This window comes from Nycticebus coucang, chromosome 5 (genome assembly GCF_027406575.1).
Source record: "Nycticebus coucang isolate mNycCou1 chromosome 5, mNycCou1.pri, whole genome shotgun sequence".
NCBI lineage: Eukaryota > Metazoa > Chordata > Mammalia > Primates > Lorisidae > Nycticebus > Nycticebus coucang.
The window spans coordinates 118,720,608-118,741,876 of record NC_069784.1 but is presented as its reverse complement, the minus strand read 5'-3'; the positions used below and the strand labels follow the sequence as shown (position 1 = coordinate 118,741,876).

At 36.3% G+C, this 21,269-nt stretch overlaps 1 protein-coding gene across 5 annotated transcripts in view; it reads right to left on the bottom strand.

Moving 5' to 3' along the window:
- Positions 1-21,269, bottom strand: part of ADGRG6 (adhesion G protein-coupled receptor G6) — a 148,943-nt gene that overhangs the window by 39,439 nt on the left and 88,235 nt on the right. For all 5 annotated transcript variants that reach the window (XM_053591183.1, XM_053591187.1, XM_053591185.1 and 2 more), the window contains 9 exons: positions 17,930-18,015; positions 13,343-13,395; positions 12,263-12,325; positions 8,476-8,618; positions 5,609-5,720; positions 4,548-4,609; positions 2,921-3,131; positions 1,582-1,753; positions 57-197 (listed from right to left, as the gene is read on the bottom strand). In XM_053591183.1, coding sequence (XP_053447158.1) covers positions 57-197; positions 1,582-1,753; positions 2,921-3,131; positions 4,548-4,609; positions 5,609-5,720; positions 8,476-8,618; positions 12,263-12,325; positions 13,343-13,395; positions 17,930-18,015 — 1,043 coding nt within the window. The remainder of the gene's footprint in view (positions 1-56; positions 198-1,581; positions 1,754-2,920; positions 3,132-4,547; positions 4,610-5,608; positions 5,721-8,475; positions 8,619-12,262; positions 12,326-13,342; positions 13,396-17,929; positions 18,016-21,269) is intronic.

Sequence of the window (21,269 nt, the reverse complement as noted above, 5' to 3'; positions counted from 1 at the left end):
TTACCTTAGAGCAAAAAACTTCACTTGTAGTGAACATTAATTTAATGAATGCTTACCTGGAACAGCCCAGTTTTGTTGAAGAAGGTAAACTGTGCTCTTCTAACTAATACAGAATTTTCTGGACTTAAATTCTCAAGTAAGTTTGGAGGCAAAATTACAGAAGCCAGTGGATCCATTTGTCTGTTCTCAAAATCCATCTGTCACACACATAGAGATGTATTGGTTGAGTAATCACACCTACTTGGTAATGACAACTCAATCCACATGCTGAGTAAGAGGAGAGAGCATTGCCAAGCATCAGGTTAGCTAAGACTGAGGCTTCCCTTTATCTGTACAGCAGTCATTCAACTCCCAGATAAACCCCCTACAAACAGAGCCGTGGATCTCATTTAGGTTGTGCTTATGTGAAAAAGGAGACAACGCATTGCTTTTAACCAAGGTTGAGAAATCTATAAATCAGTCAACATTTTCAAATGCAAGAATTACGTTTAGTATGATCAGATTTTTAGGTTTTCTCAAGACACTGAATGAAAGATAACTTCCAGAGAAAAACAGAGAGAGAGAGAGAGAGACACTAAAGTTAATTTGCTGACTGCAGAGCCTGAGTTATCTCTGCAAAGAGACAACAACTGAAGTTTCATGAATGCTCTTGGACACCATTTTTCCTGAAACCATAGCTCAGGCCAAAAGGTGCTTTCTTGCCAATGGTCTTGGAATGAGATGGAGGTTGATCAAGTTTCCACTTACAATTATAAAACAGAATTACTCAAAAAAGCCTGTAGTCTACAGTAAAAAAAAGGTCTTTTCTGTATTCTGATTGCAGATCTTTTATATTTTCAGTTTGATCTGTCTCTACTGTTGAATGTTATGCTCCACACATACACTCCGCCAGGTCAAGAATGATGCTTCATTCATTTTGTTTGCCCTGGTGGCTAAAACTGTCTGGCACACAGTAGGAACTTGAAAATTACTGGCTGAAGTGTCCCTTCAACATGTCAAGGAAGCATTACACTCGCCCAGACTACTTGTCCACGCGTGCTGTAATCTGCATTCCCAGACTTCCACATCATTTATTCTCCAAGTGTGATCTGCAAACCACCAGCATTAGCAACACCTGGCAACTGGGTAAAAGTGCAAATTTGGAGGGCTGACCCAGGACCTATTAAATGAGAAATTCTGGGGATAAGGCCTAGCAAACTATCTTAACAAGTCCTGCAAAAGATTTTAATATTCAGTTTGAGAACCACTAGAATCCTCCCTGCTTCTCTTTACCTTTGGGTCCTTAAGAAAGCTTCCTTGTGATTGAACTGACCCTCACCCTTACCCGTAAGACAGTGGCCCTACTCATGCTTTCAGACCTAGCTACAGCGCCACCTCTTACAGAAGTTCAGCTAGCCACCCTGGCATCAATCTGGATACTCTGCAAGACCTTGTAGCTTCTGCTATAGTTAAACTGAGCCAATGTTCAGTTAATCAGCATCTATTGGACTGATTTCTTTACAGTTGCCATTGCTAAAAGATTAGCAAGTTTTTTATACTTTAGTTAATTAATTAAAATTAAAGAAAATGTCGACTCATTACCTGAAAATAGGATTCATTATTGTTTGGAAGACCAATGCTAAAATTTGAAATTCCATTTGTTCCTGGGGACAAGGATGATACTCCAAGAGCCAGATTCCGAGTTGTGATATTCACATGTTGTGTGCTATTGAGATCTATCTTGTAGGCCAATTCATCGATTGTTTTTAAAGCTCTAAAGAAATGATAATAATACCACTGTTAAGTAATACAAAGGTACATGAACATACGTGGTTTTCTGTGTGGTAAAATACAAACCACATAAAATTGTATTTTAATTTTCTGATCTCAACATGAATACCCACAAAATTACTCCAAAACACAATAATATCAGTTATTATAGAGATATAATATAGAGAATCACAGTGATGGATGCATTCTCAAGAGAAATATCTGCCTTAAGGAAAATCAAAAGCTAAGTTTTTCTGAAAAGGTAATTTTTTTTTTTGGCTTGGGATGGTGGCTTACACCTATAATCCCAGCGCTTTGGGAGGCTAAGGTGGAAGAATTGCTTGAGGCTAAGAGTTCAAAAGTGTCAACATAGCAAGACCTCATCACTGCAAAAAATTAAGGTAAAAAAATTAGCCAAGCACGGTGCTGCATGACTTCTGTCCCAGATACTAGGGAGGCTGAGGCAGGAGGATCACTTGAGTCCAAGAGTTGGAGGTCACAGTGAGCCACTGCACTTCAGCCTGGGCAATAAAGACCCTGTTGCTAAAAAAATGAAAAACGAATATTATTTCTCATTCATCTTAGCCTTTATTTCCTTATATAAAAAATACCCTCCCTACCTTCTAACTTACTGAGAATTAAAGGAATAATGTCGTGTTTTATGAACTGTAAGACACTGTAAAAATGTTTACTAATTTTTAGAAAAAGTATATTAGAGAATAGATTTTAACAAATATGAAACTTTCATCAAAAAATGTGTTTGAAAAGAAATAAAAGATGTTAAATACCTCAATATAATATACTAACTGAAATAACTACATATTGAATTTTTTTAAAAAATGAAATACCGATTATGCTACATATATAGTTCATAGTAAACTATTTTAAAATTGCACATGAACTTTATGGACATCCTGTATAAGTATATATATATACACACATATTTTTTTTTGCCAGTTAACAACTACAATCATTTTTTTCAAACTGTATTTCTCAAACAATAAAATAAAATAAAGAAGTTTTAACTTCATGCTATGAATGACCTTGCAGACTATCAATGTATCTTTTAGAAATTTGAATCATAAAGTCTGGCACGAAGTATTCGGACAGGTAAGAAATATAACATCATATCTACCTAATAAATATTCCAAAAAAAGAGAAAAAGACTTACTCAGAAGACGACTCAAGCAAGTCACTATCTGAACTGCTTAAAATATTAGAAAATATATTCATTAGAGTTGAGCCAAGCGTTATATCGATGTTTTCTTCATTATTCACAATTCTTTTGACCTGTTCCACGATGCTGGTAATATCAGCTGAGGTCAAGTTCTGCCCATCAGCAGTCATATTTAAAATCTCACTGGCAACTTCATTCGCTTCCGCTAAAAAAAAAGAAAAGTAGAAGACAGAACATACAACATTTTACCTGCATATTTTGTACATCTCTAAGGATTTAAAGTACAATATGATATTCTGCTTCAACGTTGAAGCAGGAAAGTAGGGTTCCTGTGCATAGTCCCTTTCACTATCTTCACAAGGCAATAACACAGTAGAACCTAGTTGACCAACCATGGGACTGTAACAAACTAGCCACAATACGGAGGTGGTCAATATAAGGAACGAGGCCTACTGTGCTGATACGTGAATGTGGTCAAAGTCCACATGAATGACCTATGAAAATTAGGTCAACTTAAGGAGATGTAATGCAGGGAGGTGGTCAACTATGAAGGTTCTACTATATTACTTTTCTTTTTTTCAAAATATTAAACAGGTACATAGATTACGTTACATTGGTTACATAGATTACTTTTGTAACAAATGCATCACAGCTATAAATGTGCCCATCACCCAAATAGTGCTCATCATACCTGTTCGGTAGATATTGGCCCATCCTCTCCTCCGCCCTCCTCCCTGCTTGATTTCTACTGAGTTTTACTCCCCTCTGTGCACGTGTGCCCATTAGTTAGTTCCAGTTTAATAGCAAGTACATGTGGTGTTTATCCACTCTTTAGATACTTCACTTAGGATAATGGTCTCCAGTTCCATCCAAATTGTTGCAAAAGGCATTAATTCACCTTTTTAATGACTGAATAGTACTCCATTTCTTTTTTTTCCAAGTTAACATGAGGGTACAAACAACTAGGTTACAATGTTTGCATTTGTTAGGTACAGTCCCTCCTGTAGGTATGTCCTATACCTAAGAGGTGTTCCATACACTCTTACATTATGTCCATCAAGTGGGAGGACCCCAACCCCCTCCTTTAGTCTCCTTCCCCCCAAAGTGAACTGAGTTCAGTTCCTCTCCCACATGGACGTGCATTAGATCATCCACTGGCTTCGTATTAGTGTTGAAGTGCTCCTTTTCTTTATAGACAGAGACTAACTTCCCTCTACAAATAACTTGGAGGGCCCAATGACAATGTATTATTCTAAGAGAAATGCTCTCAGAATCACTGAATAAGTATATATTTGCAATTTTAAAACAAAATGAAATTACAACACTGATACCAGTATCAATTTATGTATTAGTTTAAAGTCTTCTCCATAATTTCCTTCCTATATCCAATCTCTTTCAGAATGAATAGAACAGAAAGTTAGAATGAGGAAAGAAACGTATTTTCTGTCTTAATGAAACAATCATTTGCCTGATTGTTAATACTGAAGTAGTATTATACAGCAGAAGAACAGGTCTGAAGACAATGAAAATGATGAAGCATTTCGTTCATGGTTCATGACAATGAAAATGATGGAGTCATTTCGTTTTATCCTTGAGAACTGAAGAAAAATTGCTCACTTACGTAAACAGTTAGAGATATCAGGGGGTCCCCAGTAGGCTGAGGCGTTGGCTGCACTGTAATGACTAGAAAACAAAAAAGATATTGTAACTATGGTGTAAATGACAAAATGTATGAATACGTTTTAGAATTTGCCTTGATATCTAGGTAAATTTCATTTGTAAGTAAAACTGTAATAATTTAAAATAAATCTCATACAAAAAATTCTTACTGGGAAAAAAATTAGTAGCATACATCACGGACAGAAGTGCTTTAAGAATTTGATAGGTAACGTCTGATTTTTCTTTCATATAAACTTGTAAAGGAGATTGTAATCCACATTTTATAGATAAGAAAATGGATTTAAGTCAAAGAATATTCCAAGGTCGCACACCAGGAAGAGGTGGAGTCACAGTTCAGACTCAAGTCCATAAATCTTCCAAGCTAACCTTCTTTCCTTCCAACCAAGTGTCAAACACAGCAACAGATACTTAAACTTTCGTAGTTTGCATTTCTGAATTCCCTCCAAGAAAACTCTAATTGGGACTGGGAAGGAGGGGGAGGCACCGAATTTGACTGTCTATTCTGCGAATCCCTGCCATAGTCTTGTCTCTTAGGGTTCTGGTCAACATTTAGGAAAATCTATATCCTGACAATTTCCCGCAGCAGATCACCCAACCTGGATCTCATCTTTATTTGCTCTCTGCCTCTTCTCCCACCATCACAATAATCACTCAAAATAGTTGAAAAGTTTTGGATTTTCCAGTGCATGTTGCAAAGCTTTCAGGGGGCTAGGTTCATCCAGACACAAGGTGCTGGGCTCTGTTGCTACCCTTTGGTTTCAAAATTCTTCAATCTTTGTTTGGAGAGGACTCGATTAGCAGATGGCTGGGAGGGAAACAGTGTCTTTCTGGATAAGTTATCTACTTTATTTCCCAGGAGAGTATGATTAGGCATACAGACACACAGATTCCTATCCTTCTTTCCACCCAGTACACATGCAAGAGAACTCCTATGCAGCAAATGTAACCCTGAGAGTGTAAGTAATGGAGAGTTTTGCTGGCAAGAGCCAATGAAAGCATTACCATGTCCTGAAAGCAGAAAAGTCAGGCTTGTCTGGACATTCTAAGGAGTATTCGGAAGGTACGATGTTTGGCCAGAGATAGCCTTTGGGTTCCTCCTCAGCAGGACATGAATCTACATGAAAATGAGAACCAACCAAATATTCATTCATTCTTTGAAATTCAAGTTGCAGATGAAAGCAAAAGGGCAATCCTGTTAATGAGGCATTTATTTCATCTAATACTAAAATACTAGTGTTTTATGTTCATAACATGTAAAAAAATGAGAAATTAGGAAAACAAGCATTGAATACATTTCAGAGATGAAAAGAAGTATATCTTTCAAAACCATTAAATGAAAAACGTTACGTGAGGATAAACATGAAACATACATTATCATTCTAATGCAAATCATTTGCAGATAACATTAGTAAAATAAATTTTATTTGAAAATTAAACACTATGGAAAATGAAAATAATCCTGAAAAATTTGAAATGTCATTTGATCTTTCTAAAAAGGGGAAAGCCAGGCGGCACCTGTGGCTCAGTGGGTAGGGCGCCAGCCCCATATACAGAGGGTGGCGGGTTCGAACTCGCCCCTGGCCAAAGTGCAACAACAACAACAACAACAAATAGCTGGGTGTTGTGGCAGGCACCTGTAGTCCCAACTACTTGGGAGGCTGAGGCAAGAGAATCGCCTAAGTCCAGGAGTTGGAAGTTGCTGTGAGCTGTGTGATGCCACAGCACTCTACCGAGGGTGATAAAGTGAGACACTGTCTCTAAAAAAAAAACAAAGGGGAAAGCCTAGAAAATAGCACATTGATCCTATCATCATTGAATTGTCAGAATATTTTATAGAAATACTCCAGCTGCTCTGAGATTACCCACTGCCTGGAAGCTTACCAGGGAAATGGCAAGAAGGCCTTTGTGAGCAAATTCCATGCCTTATCCTCCCTTCTTTATCCCCAAATTTATTCCACTTTTTCTTTGAAACTCTCTGGGAAAGTGTCACAACATAAATGATTCAGATTGCACAATTAAAAAAAAAATCAAAGTAATAGCAATCCATAAGCAACAATAAGTTGACTGGAAAACAGCAAGTTATACTAGACTACCAGGAACCAATATTATAGTCAAAAATTGGAAATCCACAGAACTTTCCCAATTAAAGTCTAAGCTTTAAAGTGGTCCAGTTTTGGCCTTTTATTTCTAAATTGGCAGAAAGTAGAAACTTTTCTACATAAGACCCATTTGCAGGAAAATAATAAAATATAGAGTTTAATTTAAGTGGCATAAATTAAATGTCCAGAGGAATGCAGAGAGAGTTGTCCTGGGATCCTCTATCCTCTAAGGACAAAGGGTAGCTGGTCCTTCCAGGGCTCATCAGTCAAATATAAACTACCATTTGGCAAGCTACTTCTTTGCAGAGACTTCTATATGGAAAAGAGTAATAGGCCATGCTTTCCCTACTCCCCAAAGCACTGTTTGTTAGGAAGCAAGAGGCTAGCTAACAGAGGCTTCCACAGAGGCTTAGAAACGGTTTATTATCATCTTTATTATTACTTGCCTTCATGCATCTCTGTGAATTCTCTCTAATCACGTACATCGCCACAATGGAGATTGCCTGGTTCTTTACTACACTGTGTTTCTGACTTTAGCCACAATCACCTTCTTCCAGGCTGAGGAATATTTGCTTCCTCTGCTTCAATCTCCTGATTGTAAAATGTCAATGTTTTCTTTTCTTTTGTTCTCTACTCATATACCGATTCACAATCATGCAACAACAGTACAACAATTAGTTCCTGTTGCCCATATTTTTGAACATTTGTCTTTCTAAAATATTCCCATCAAGATTCATTCAAAAATTACTCAACAAGTATTCAAGTCCCAGGGAATGTGCTGGGATCTGGGGGGCAGGTGGGAAGTAAGAATTAAAAGAAAAACCAAAACATGATTTTAAGACAGAAATTATTTAAAGAAAAAATATATAAGAACATAAATACATCCAGTCAAATACTAGGGACTTCTGATGTGTATAATGCTGTAGGTATCCTGACAATATGAAGTGGTGATGTCCATTTATACATGATGATCTCAGAAAAGGCTTCATAGAACAGGTGACTCTGGATCTGTCTTTAAAGATAGACAGGTGATAATCTGGTGGACAGTGGGAGTAGGGAAGAGCAGTACAGGCCAAGACATATTACGGACATGGAAGGGAGCGTGGCCTATTCAGGGAAGTGGAGGCAGTGCCACATGTGTGTCCGGAGATTAGGATGTGAATGGTATCCGAGTGGGATTTTATTCTAGGTCTGAGAGAACCTTTCCATATATGTCTACAAAGACAGTGGAATTGTTAACACAGAAAGGAAACATAAGAAAAGGAGATGTTTTATTAAAAAAAGTAAAAAAAAAGAAAAGGAGATGTTTTATAATGAGGAAGTGCCTTCTATCTTATCTACCACATTAGAGGTCATGTATGTCCTATATGAACATATGTATATATATACTCCCTTCATCCCTAAATTTGAAGCCAATGATGATCAGGGTCAAGGTTATTCTGGCATTTTGCTCATATGCATGTATTATTATTATTTTCCAAATATTGAAATATTTTCATAAAGTATCAAAATATTTGAAAATTTGACAAAGTATCAACTGTCATCTACCTACTTCATCCCCTTGCATTCCTGAGGTGCTGAGCTGATTCCTTTTTTTTGCTGTTTCACTTATTATAAGATCACCACTGGGATAAATTTCATCAACAGAAAAATATATTTTAACATAATCAAATAGCACAGAAAGGAAAAATATGTGTTTTTTTTTTTTCAATTAAACCCACATACATAGTCATGTAAAATGCATACTATAAAAAAATTAAAGCCACTTACCCATTTGCCTCACATTCACTGTATAGAGTAACAAACCCTCATCCAGGGACTCGTTATTTTTTAAGAGCTTCTGCTGGATGGTTCTTCCTTCTAAGTTAGTATTGTTGGTAGCATTGTAAACTAGAAGGGCCCAAATCACCAACCTAGGGAAACATTTCAGATAGAATTATTGATTAGTTGGTTTTATATGGAGGGAAAAACACTGGACATAGAAGGATACCCATGAATATTGAGACTTAAGAGATGCACCATGGTGCTCACTGACTTTCTCTGTTGCTGTGCACGTTATCAAATCTACTGCAGTAGGAATAGATTCTGTGGGATACTGCATGTGTCACCAACCTAGGGAAACATTTCAGATAGAATTATTGATTAGTTGGTTTTATATGGAGGGAAAAACACTGGACATAGAAGGATACCCATGAATATTGAGACTTAAGAGATGCACCATGGTGCTCACTGACTTTCTCTGTTGCTGTGCACGTTATCAAATCTACTGCAGTAGGAATAGATTCTGTGGGATACTGCATGTATAATTCAATCCTATCACCCCATCAATTTTCAGAAATATTTTAATACCAATAATAATAAATTATATGTTAATATTTCTATAGGATACGAACAAAAAAGGGCTGTACTTCTGGTTAATTCTACATTATTAATTTATGGCCAAAGATAAAGTATATAAACAAAAATTCAAATTTCAACTCATTTAAATTTTGAAATTATTGATAGCATCATTGTTTACAAATGTGGTGAAATTTCTCCAGGATAGCGACAACTGATTTTCCATCTTACGAGTATTTTGTATGGTGAAAAGTTACCAAGTACTGAAAATATACTTTGTGAACAGCAGCTCTATTACTGAAGAAAGTTATAAAATATCTGATTTTGAAGACCTTTAAAAGAAAATATCTCTATGGAAAGTAAAGAGATGTATCCTAGAAGCCCCAACAAACTTTTGGTTCTACAAATTAAAGTAACATAATTTTCTGCTTAACAATAATCATTCTTATTGTCAACATCAGAAATCAAAACAAACTCTAAGATAAAATTAAATGACACTTTTTGTCAAGCAGAGAAATGTTTTCCCCTTATATGGGAAAAAAAGCTCATATTACAACATAACTTTTATCTTCTCCTTATTCTGAGGAGAAATGAACAACATAAGACAAGGCATTATATTATCAAGACTGGTTACTGTCCACATGCCAAAGATAAAGTGACAGGATTACTTTTAAAATAACCATGAAGGGCCAGGCATGGTGTCTCACACGCCTGTAATCCTCTAGGAGGCTAAGGAGAGTGAACTGCCTGAGCTCACAGGTTCGAGACCAACCTGAGCCAGAGTGAGACCTGTCTCTAAAAAATATATAGGAGTTGTGGCAGGTACCTATAGTCCCAGCTACTTGGGAGGCTGAGGCAGGATAATCTCTTGAGCCCAAGAGTTTGAGGTTGCTGTGAGCTACGATGCCACGGCACTCTACCAAGGTGCCAAAGTGAGACTCTGTCTCCAAAAAAAAAAAAAAGAATCCATGAAATACTCAACAGAGGAGCAGTGAAATATTTATGAAATTCTGTGAATATAAGTAAACATTAAATACAGTAATAATATACTTTTGGTGCTACAAAAATAAGGAGGAATAAGTAAAATATTTGCTATTTGAGGTTAGGAGAGATTGAAGAATAACTCAACTTCTCCCCTCCTAAATATGGGTGCTCCTTTCCAGGACAAAGTATTCTACTGTTGTCACAACTAACTCCAAAGAGCTATGTATCTTTACAGTTATCTCCTGTTTAACATTCATATATAAGCCGCATTTTAGGATGAGGCAAACATAGGTATGAATTTAACAGTGAACTGTGATATCTGAATTTTTGAAATGGCCTATGGCCTATGGAAAACAGCATCCCTTGATTAAATTATTATCTGAAGGTAAGCCTTGCCACTCCAGTTACTGAGAACATAGGAGTTGGGAATGTGAACTTTTACTCGTCTTGCATATTGAGAACATAATCAGTACGACGTGTTGTGGAAGATACTGAATCTCTAAACTCAAGCCATTCAAGAATAGCCGTGTATTTTCACAGGTCTTATCTGTACTGTTTTCCTCTCTCATCCTGAAAACAGAAACTATTTTATGGTTCTACACAGCCAAGTTCTATCTGTTGTTACCATTGGCCATTCTTTATTTGAATAAATCAGTCTCTGCGGCTTTGGTTTCCTGTCTGTCTAGGTGGTAGAGTATGATAGCATTACGTGAAGCTGTGGTCTGTGTTACATGATACAATCAAGTTGAAAGGAAAAGTCTGAAAAAAAGAACAGGTGTCAAGCTAGTGGACTGTGGTTTTGAGAAAAAAAACTATGTGAGACTCTAAAAATTCATCACTGAGTCTAAGAGCGCTGAGAGCAGCAGAGAACAGAAAAAAGAGGAGGAAAGGCTATAAAAATGAATACTAAAATGCCAGGAGTTCAAATAAATAAATAAAACAACTAAATGTGTAGCTTTTCCCACACGCATTGTCTCAGTTCATTCTTCCTATAAGTTTCTCTGACATTACTCATTGGGATGATAGGACTAGGAAACTGAGATTTCATGAATTTTAGTATCTTTCAAGCGATAGTTTCTAGGGAGTTGACATATACTGATGATGGCTGGTCTGGTATTAACAGGTAGTAGAAGAACCACAGTAAATAAACTGCAAGAGAATGCAGAAGAGGGGCCACCATTACTGATACCCCAAACTAGGGGCGTCCCAATTGCCAGATGAAGTATCCAGTAAAAGGATCTAGATTGTTGCTGTATGTGCCTGAAGCCTCAATGTGATCTAGCAGAAGGAGTGGAAGAGAATTATCTCTTTTGCCTCCAGGTCATAAAGGAAAAGGAACACTGTTAGAAATGAAAACACCTTTCCTAATCAGATGGCTCAATCCAGTCTGCTGAATATACATACAAAATAACATGGTCTAATATAACTTCAAAAGAAAAAAATAAGAAGAAAGCTCTGTCATTGACTCTCACATGAAAATGTATTCTGATCTTCTCATAGTAAGACTATATCACCAGAAAAGAAGCAAACTCCATTGTCAAGGCCGGTATATCCATAACCTCAATTCCATTGGTTGAAATCCAGCAAGACTTACGAGAACGTTCACTTTTCAACAGTTTAAAAGAAAATTTTATGGAGATCCAATATACTATCTGAATACAAATTTATTCCATTTAGAGAGGAATTTAGGTGTTTTTTATTTTATTTTATGTCACTCTGAACATTTGATCTTCATATGCCAATTGGTCAAATATGCTGGACCTATCTATTAAATTACCGGTATGGGTAAGTCATGACCCTGACAAAAGTTTTAAAATGGGGACTTCAGAAAATAAGCTGATGGCTTTCAATGTTAAAAACATGTTGGCATCTATTGCCATATTCTTAGTGTTATCATGTATAAACATTTTACTAAAATAAATCTATTTTCTTCGGAAGTCTGTTTGCGATTTCAAATAGGAGACAAAGGGTTACCATAAATAAGATGGAAATACTAAAAATAATAATCTATCCATTTTAAATTCTCTACTTCTGAATTTTCTTTCATCAGATGTTCATCACTATCCAGTCTAACAATAAGAAAAAAGTGTTCTTTAGTGCTAAAGAAACAATTCAAATGTGCTGTGTGATAAATATTTTCTCCCCTATCTCATTGTTTTCATTTCTCTACCCAATAGTCAAAGCAGCAAGAAAGAGAAAGAATGTTTTACTTCTTGTAAAACTTTGTCGGGGTTACCTTTGATCATTTGCAAGGCTTCTCTTGACTTTAATCTTGTCCTCTCCTGTGCTCTGGTGAAAACTGTAACAATACATGCATTCGTTAATAAACCCCATTCCCAGCACCATCGACAACAAAATTAGAAGAGCTACATGAAAGAGGCAAACAGGACACTCTAAGCCAGTATTTCCTGAAGATCCACAACCATGAGTGCACTAAAGAACCCCAGATGGTCTAATAAAGAAACCTGCTCCAGGTGGTTGAATAATGTGTTTCCTGAACTTGTCTGAGTTATTACATCTTAGGTTTACAGAGCATATGTTTAAGAGTTATAAAATATACTTGAGAAAATTAGTGTAGTATTAAACTGTAAAAATGAGGTACAGAAGAGGATACTGGGCGATACCAGTTACTAAAGATGTAGTAGAGAATTTAAATAGAAAAACAGCGAAAGATAACCTCAAGAAGCTAGGTTGCAATCAGAATGTAAATGTATAAGGTCAGATCTGGTAGAAAAGGGGTTTTGAAACTGAAGTACATGTAATCCAGGGGTGCTCCTTGGCCTCAAGGCCACGTGTGGCCCCTCGACTGAATCTAAACTTCACAGAACAAACCCCCTTATTAAAATAGTTGTTCTGTAAAATTTGGACTCAGTTAAAAGGCCTCACTTAAGGATCGCCAAGGGCACACGTGGCTCTGAAGCCACAGGTTCCCCACCCCTGTGGGGTATGAGAAGGAACTGATAGCTTCTATTTGTACTATCTGATTTTAATTTTTGACACATTTTAACGTGTTGTTACAGTCATTCAGTTGCACACACACACCCCCCACACACACAGTGTTTTAAAACATAAATATGTATTTGGGACTACATTTTTGAAATGACTGGAATGAATGCTCAAAATAAATTAAAAATCATTGCTATGGAAATAAGGCTTTTTGTGCAAAGGAATAAAATACGGTTGTTTTAGAAAGATTATCAATATGGTACGTGTGTATGTGGGTATTTGTGTGGGGGTTCAGTCACAGAAAGAGTGCATGCTCAGCATTAATTAGGCCCAACCTTTCATTTCTCAAATCATTCATTCTTTTACTTACCTGACATTAACCACATAAACAGTGTAGTTCCAATTCTGGAAGGTTGAATTGAGCTAAGAAACACAACATAAAAGGCTGAGTTGTGGTAATACTTTTTTTTTTTTCATTAATGTTAAAAGTGAATCAAGATTCTTCCTTCCCCAAAGACAAATTGTTATTAGAATAAGACCCTGGGAAACTGTTGGAAAGTAAAAGTAAAAGTAAAAAGTAAAGGTAACAGTCACTAGATCGTTGTATGCCAAGAACTTGACATTATTAACATAACATAACATAAATAATGTTATTTCTTTTTATTCTCACAATCAATGAGATAAGTATTAACCTACCCCCATCACACCTTAGTTTCTTATAGATATAGAAACTCAGCTTCACAGACCGGAAATAGTTTGCCTAAAATCACCCAAATAGAAGTAGTAGACCCTAGACTGGACCCTAGACAGACCCAAGTCTGTCTGTTTGGAAACACTATTATTTCCTCGCTAGCCTATATTATAATACAAAGATTATCACAATAAATATCTCCCTAGTCTTTATTTATCAAACACTGAGCTGCACTAAAATGTTTGGTAGTAATTTACATCTCAGAAGTATATTAGGAATAAGAAAAATTATAAGTCAACAATATAGAGCTTAAAAAAAACAAACAAAAAATAAGCTGGACATTATCAGAACTATGTTAATGACTGTGTTTAGTGGCTCTCAGCACCATACTCTTTAATCAGGCAATAGATTCCTTTCAATATCAACAAGAAGCTTTCCTGGTGCCGTGTCCAACACCAGTGCAAAATAGGATTTCTTCACTGACATGAGATCTTCCTACTTACAAATGACTTCTGAAGAATTCTCTAGGTCTTGCTCTATAAAGAAAATTATGAAATCCTCAGAAAGGAAATAGCAGAGGATATTAACAAATGGAAGAACATACCATGCTCATGGATGGGAAGAATCAACATTGTTAAAATGTCTATACTTCCCAAAGCAATCTACCTATTCAATGCCATTCCTATCAAAATACCAACATCGTACTTTCAAGATTTGGAGAAAATGATTGTGTTTTGTATGGAACTGGAAAAAACCCCATATAGCTAAGGCAGTTCTTAGTAATAAAAATAAAGCTGGGGGCATCAGCATACCAGATTTTAGTCTGTACTACAAAGCCATAGTGCTCAAGACAGCATGGTACTGGCACAAAAACAGAGACATAGACACTTGGAATCAAATTGAAAACCAAGAAATGAAACTAACATCTTACAACCACCTAATCTTTGATAAACCAAATAAGAACATACCTTGGGGGAAAGACTCCCTATTCAATAAATGGTGTTGGGAGAACTGGATGTCTACATGTAAAAGACTGAAACTGGACCCACACCTTTCCCCACTCACAAAAATTGATTCAAAATGGATAAATTTAAGGCATGAAACAATAAAAATCCTCCAAGAAAGCATAGGAAAAACACTGGAAGATATTGGCCTGGGGAAAGACTTCATGAAGAAGACTGCCATGGCAATTGCAACAACAACAAAAATAAACAAATGGGACTTCATTAAACTGAAAAGCTTCTGTACAGCTAAGGAGACAATAACCAAAGCAAAGAGACAACCTACACAATGGGAAAGGATATTTGCATATTTTCAATCAGACAAAAGCTTGATAACTAGGATCTATAGAGAACTCAAATTAATCCACAGGAAAAAAGCCAACAATCCCATATAGCAATGGGCAAGAGACATGAATAGAACCTTCTCTAAAGATGACAGACGAATGGCTAACACATGAAAAAATGTTCATCATCTCTATATATTAGAGAAATGCAAATCAAAACAACCCTGAGATTTCATCTACCCCCAGTGAGAATGGCCCACATCACAAAATCTCAAAACTGCAGATGCTGGCGTGGATGTGGAGAGACGGGAACACTTTTACACTGCTGGTGGGACTGCAAACTAGTACAACCTTTCTGGAAGGAAATATGGAGAAACCTCAAAGCACTCAAGCTAGACCTCCCATTTGATCCTGCAATCCCATTACTGGGCATCTACCCAGAAGGAAAAAAATCCTTTTATCATAAGGACACTTGTACTAGACTGTTTATTGCAGCTCAATTTACAATCGCCAAAATGTGGAAACAGCCTAAATGCCCACCATCCCAGGAATGGATTAACAAGCTGTGGTATATGTATACCATGGAATACTATTCAACCATTAAAAAAAATGGAGACTTTACATCCTTCGTATTAACCTGGATGGAAGTGGAAGACATTATTCTTAGTAAAGCATCACAAGAATGGAGAAGCATGAATCCTACATACTCAATTTTGATATGAGGACAATTAATGACAACTAAGGTTATTGGGGGGGGAGGAAAAGCAGAAAGAGGGGCGGAGGGAGGGGGGTGGGGCCCTGGTGTGTGTCACACCTTATGGGGGCAAGACATGATTGCAAGAGGGACTTTGCCTAACAATTGCAATCAGTGTAACCTGGCTTATTGTACCCTCAATGAATCCCCAACAATAAAAAAAAAAAAAAAAAAAAAAAAGAATTCTTTAGGTCTTATTTCATACACACATTTAGCCTTCCTTGTAAGCATTTCTAAAATTGAATGTAAATTTTAGGAAATTCTGGCAAAAAGGTGTTAAAATTGTTTTTAATTGTAAATAGTATGAATCAGGGACACGACTTATGTTTTCTCTATTAGCAAGTAATCTGCTTTGATGCCTTGCATCTTAAATAAAAAGTGTCTGGTAAAGTTTCGCTTCAGATGAGAATTACACTATGTTGAACACCATGCATGAAACGAACAAAAATGTAAAATTAGCCCCTACCTAGCACAAACTTTCTAGTGAATGCTAAGTTTCAGGATTAATATCATTACCCGGGGCTTGTTTGAGAATAAAAATAAAAGTATTTCCTCTTTTGCAATCATTCTGACTTTAAAGAAAACAAAAAGAACACTGGAAAGAAAAGGGGATGCAAGAATACACTCTTTCTGTAAAGTTCGCTGACTCTTCCCATAGAAATTAAACACATCTCCTAGTGTTTGAATTACTAATATTAATGTGGTGTTTCAAAAAGTCAATGGTAGCATTTTTCTTTGATTTCCATCAGAGAATTTCACTTCCCTCCTCAATTCTGTAACAGAGTTGTTAATTACACACTATTGTTTCCTATGGTCAACTTGTTTTAATAGGCATTGCCTTCAAAAATAACAATGTTTCCTATAGGTTATTTTTCAAATATGTGTGTGTGTGTGTGTAAACAGTCACCACTACTTCCCAATGTCCGGTTTAACTTTCTGTTGTTACCAAAAACGCATTTATTACACACCTACTACATAAGAACATCCATTTTTCTTACTTTTTTTCTAAAGTAAGAAAATCACTAGCATAGGCAATCTCACAATATGCTGTAGGTAGGAAATGAAATAACAGAAAAACAATAGAAAGCTCTGGAACATAACCTTTCTGAGATTACTGTGAGAAGAAGAACATAGAAAAATTGATAGGTTGTATTTGTAGGAATGAGAAGAAAATAAAATATTAATTTAAAAAAATTAGAAACTACTTATGTATCGGTTTTGACTGGTAGAAGATTAGTTAAATAAATGATAACTTTTTTTTTGGGCGGCGCCTGTGGCTCAAGGAGTAGGGTGCCGGTCCCATATGCCGGAGGTGGTGGGTTCAAACCCAGCCCCGGCCAAAAAACTACAAAAAAAAAAAGCTTTAGGGCGGCGCCTGTGGCTCAGTGAGCAAGGAGCCGGCCCCATATACCGAGGGTGATGGGTTCAAGCCCAGCCCCGGCCAAACTGCAACCAAAAAATAGCCGGGCGTTGTGGCGGGCGCCTGTAGTCCCAGCTGCTCGGGAGGCAGAGGCAAGAGAATCGCGTAAGCCCAAGAGTTAGAGGTTGCTGTGAGCCATGTGACGCCACGGCACTCTACCGAGGGCGGTACAGTGAGACTCTGTCTCTACAAAAAAAAAAAACAAAACAGAACACATGCTCAGCAAATGACTAGGAAGCCACAGGATCTAACATTATGCATTGCGCAAAAAAAGGCTGCAAATCTGACAACAAAAATAAATATAGAATGGCATGGTGTGTAAAGTGTACTACTTTCAGTGTGAAAGGAAAATAAGAACCCACAGTTTTATTTTATGTGCACAAAGAAATCTAGAAAAACTCGAGAAAAACCAATAGTGATGTCCAACCCACTGTTGGTAATTGGGATGGTTCCAGGCGGGGGCACACCAGAGATGAGTGGGTGACCTTCATGATACGTCCTGTTTGTACTTTTTGGTTTTGATCAAATGTTCAAACAAAAAAATAAGAGATTTTTAAAAATATAACTTAATGTTATTTCCAGTACTTTTCTTATTTAAGACACTGACATAGTCTATTAGTTTCTTATCTTTTATTCAAGTGTACCTCTTTCTAAATGCATAAGCACAACACCTCATATATATCTTATGTTTATAATGAACAGTATCAGTGTTTCCGAAAGATCCGTGGATTCAGTTATCCAGAGTATTTTCCATATTTCCAGAAGTTAGAAGTTTAAAGAAAAAATAATTTTTCCAAGTTCACTTACCCATTCTGCCACCTTGCTCTGTACTTGTACCTCAGGGTGACGAAGGATGTTCTGAATCACTACAGATATTCTATAGATAATTCCATCTGCCCATTGGAAGCAAGATTAGTCCATTACTTATATTTGACAGTCATAGGATTATTAAACAATTTAAATTTGCAATAACATACATTTTTATTTCATCACATAATTTTATTCGTCATCACATAATTTATAACACAAGTTAAAAGAAACTCCTACAGAGTCAAATTACAGGTATTTTGATAGCAAGTTTATTGACCTTTGTAACTTCTCTTAAATAGCCATCAATTAGTTTATTCTTGTAATAATTCATTGCTCCTGAACTATCACTCGCATATTTTTATCATTTTTAATTCTAAAGATTCCTTTATGCCCATTAAATGGGGACTGTGTTATGTGCACTTTAGCTTCTTAGGACAAGAAGTTATGTTTTTTGCGCGTTTTAGAATGACAGAGACTTGGCATGTGAGAAAACGTGAGTGAAATGATATGAAGGAGTTTCCTTGAAAAGGGAGAATAGGTGTACAGCACATTTGCTGCCCTTGACCTCTCTCTCTTCCCTCTCTTTCCACCCTATCATAAAACATTTACTTTCAAACTATCGGGTTGGAGTCCACCAGATTTTTTTCATCAAAATTTCTCAAATACAGTCATTCATACTAAAGTATAGGGAAGAAAGAGAATATTTGGGGGGGGAGGGGCAATCTGAATTTTTTTCAAAAATGAAAATGAAACCCACCAGCCAGTGTTTGTTAAATCTCTTTAGAAGTGTGCTATAGGGCACATTACTCAAAGTAACCAAAGAGAAAAATAGTTTCTTAAAATATGATAGGTTACAAAAAGAGGAAAAAATTTTTAATCTCTTTTTACTATCAATCATCTTTCTTTTTAAATGCTTTTTATTTTTTTTGTTTTTTAACAGTGTTTGGCCGAGGCCGGGTTTGAACCCGCCACCTCTGGTATATGGGGCTGGTGCCCTACTCCTTTTAGCCACAGGCGCCACCCTCAGTCATCTTCCTTTATGCTTATGGTTAGTTAAGTTTTGAGTAAAATGTTCATAGGAGATGTAGAAATGCATAATTAAAGTAACTTTGAGGAAAATATTTGATGTATATTCTGGGAAGACAATAGAAAAAAAACACAAAAGTATGCCTTTGGGAACTCCCAGATCTTCCTAAATGCCAATTCCAGTCCCATTAGCAAAGGAATGTCTTTCCAGTATAGGAGTCAGAGTCTCATGCCAAATAATGAAAATTACTTCCTTCGATGTATAATATAAAGCAATATATAAAACTGGTGTAAGTCCAAGTACTGGTGAGTTTAAATTCTGCAAACCTATGTTATTTCAACTTCTAAAACCTTGGGGGTATTTTAATGATCTTGATTTTAAATTCCTTTAAAAATTGTTCTGAATGAAAAAGATTTAGAGGAACATATAATTCTTATTTTAAAAAATTTTACACTGTAGACATCACCATATAAAATAAGGATTTTTTTTCAACTTTATGATGGTGTGAGAACAACAGGCACTCAGTAAAAACTACTGCAAGTTCCCATACAACCACTTTTCACCTTCAAGGTAGTATTTAATAATTGCATAAGATATCAACTCTTCATTACAAAATAGGCTTTGTGTTTGATGATTTTGTCCTTTGTAGGCTAACATAAGTGTTCTGAGCACATTTAAATGCATTTTTGGCTTACAGTATTTTTGACTTAGGATTAGTTTATTGGGAATGAAACCCCTCCAGCAGCTGAGGAGCATCTGATACCAATGTTAGTAGGGAATCTGAAAAGCTACCACTAGAGGGAGACCTACAGCATGCTTTTGCTGGAAGAGTAGTGTTCGTTCCCTATTTTAGGAAAACATTCCAAGATACTAAAAATCAGTATTTTTTTTTTAAATCAGTATTTTTAATCACTGACATTTATGAAATTTTATAGAGGTATCCAAACAATCAAGACATTTGCTTTAATTTTTAAAAGTTTCCTGCTCCACTTTTGGGTCGGTTTCTTATAAATGGAATATCCAGTTGCAGAGACAGCCTACAGAGAGTACTCTCCCAAGAATGACATTGCTTATAGCAAACAAGCATGGTAAGACCCAAGCGTCCTTTGTTATAGATTATAACAAAATCAGTCTGAAAGTTTTTCTAGGGAATATAATGAAAAAGGTTCAAAGGTCCATTACTTGTGAGAATACCATGGCATGACTAATTTTCAAGTGGGTTTTCTTTAGAAGCTTCAGAATGAGATATTTTGTAAGCTTTGTCAAAAACTATTCAATGGAGCCTACTTGTTATACTTATTTAAAATGTTTAGTGTAGTCAAAAAGCACTCACGAGAAATGTCCAAGAGTAATATGTCAAAACAAGACAAAAAAATGTCTGCTGTAAGAGTGGTGATAGGGTTTTGGATTGCGTGAAGAAATGCACGATTAAGACACACTCAACTAAGATTTCCCACGTTTCTACAGCAGTCAAGTCAGCTTTTCCTCTAAGTGTAACAATCACAATGTCTTAATATAAAAGCTATTCACAAATCGTCATGTGTTCTAGGTGATATCAAAAGGTGTATTATTGTCTTTATAATGACAGCCACACTAGAAGAACCCAGGATAAATACTTTTTGAAAAGATAACTATTTAAGAAGATATCCATTTTCCATTTAGGTAACCCTTCAGCCATGCAGAACTTCAAATGATAACAGAAATCACTGCCTGCTGTTACAGACGTGGTGTCAAACACTATTCCTTTCTGTAGGTCTCTCTCCAGATCATCTTTCCTCATTTAAAGTTGAGGTCTTAACACAGAGTTTCTTAAAGGATACAGAAATGATACCACAACTTTATTCTATATCCAAGGATGTTTAGGTTTAAAATATGTATATTTGAAAGGATATACATTAAAATATAAACCAAATGTTAATTAAGATTTGTGATTAATTATAAGAACTGGTCATGGGCAATTGTGGTGGCATTTACAAAATGGCTGAAATCCTGCACATCCCACATACTCAATTTCCTTAAGATATTTGGTACATACAGCTGCAGGCGTCCTCAAACTTTTTAAACAGGGGACCAGTTCACTGTCCCTTAGACCGTTGGAGGGCCAGACTATAGTTAAAAAAAAAAAAAAAAAAAAAACTATGAATAAATTCCTATGCACACTGCACTTATTTTGAAGTAAAAAAACAAAACGGGAACAGTCACTCTGCCTCACGTGGCCCACGGGCCACAGTTTGAGGACCCCTGAGCTAGAGGGATTTTGGATCCAAACAAATGTTCTAAAAGGGAACTTATTATTTGAACAGGTAAACA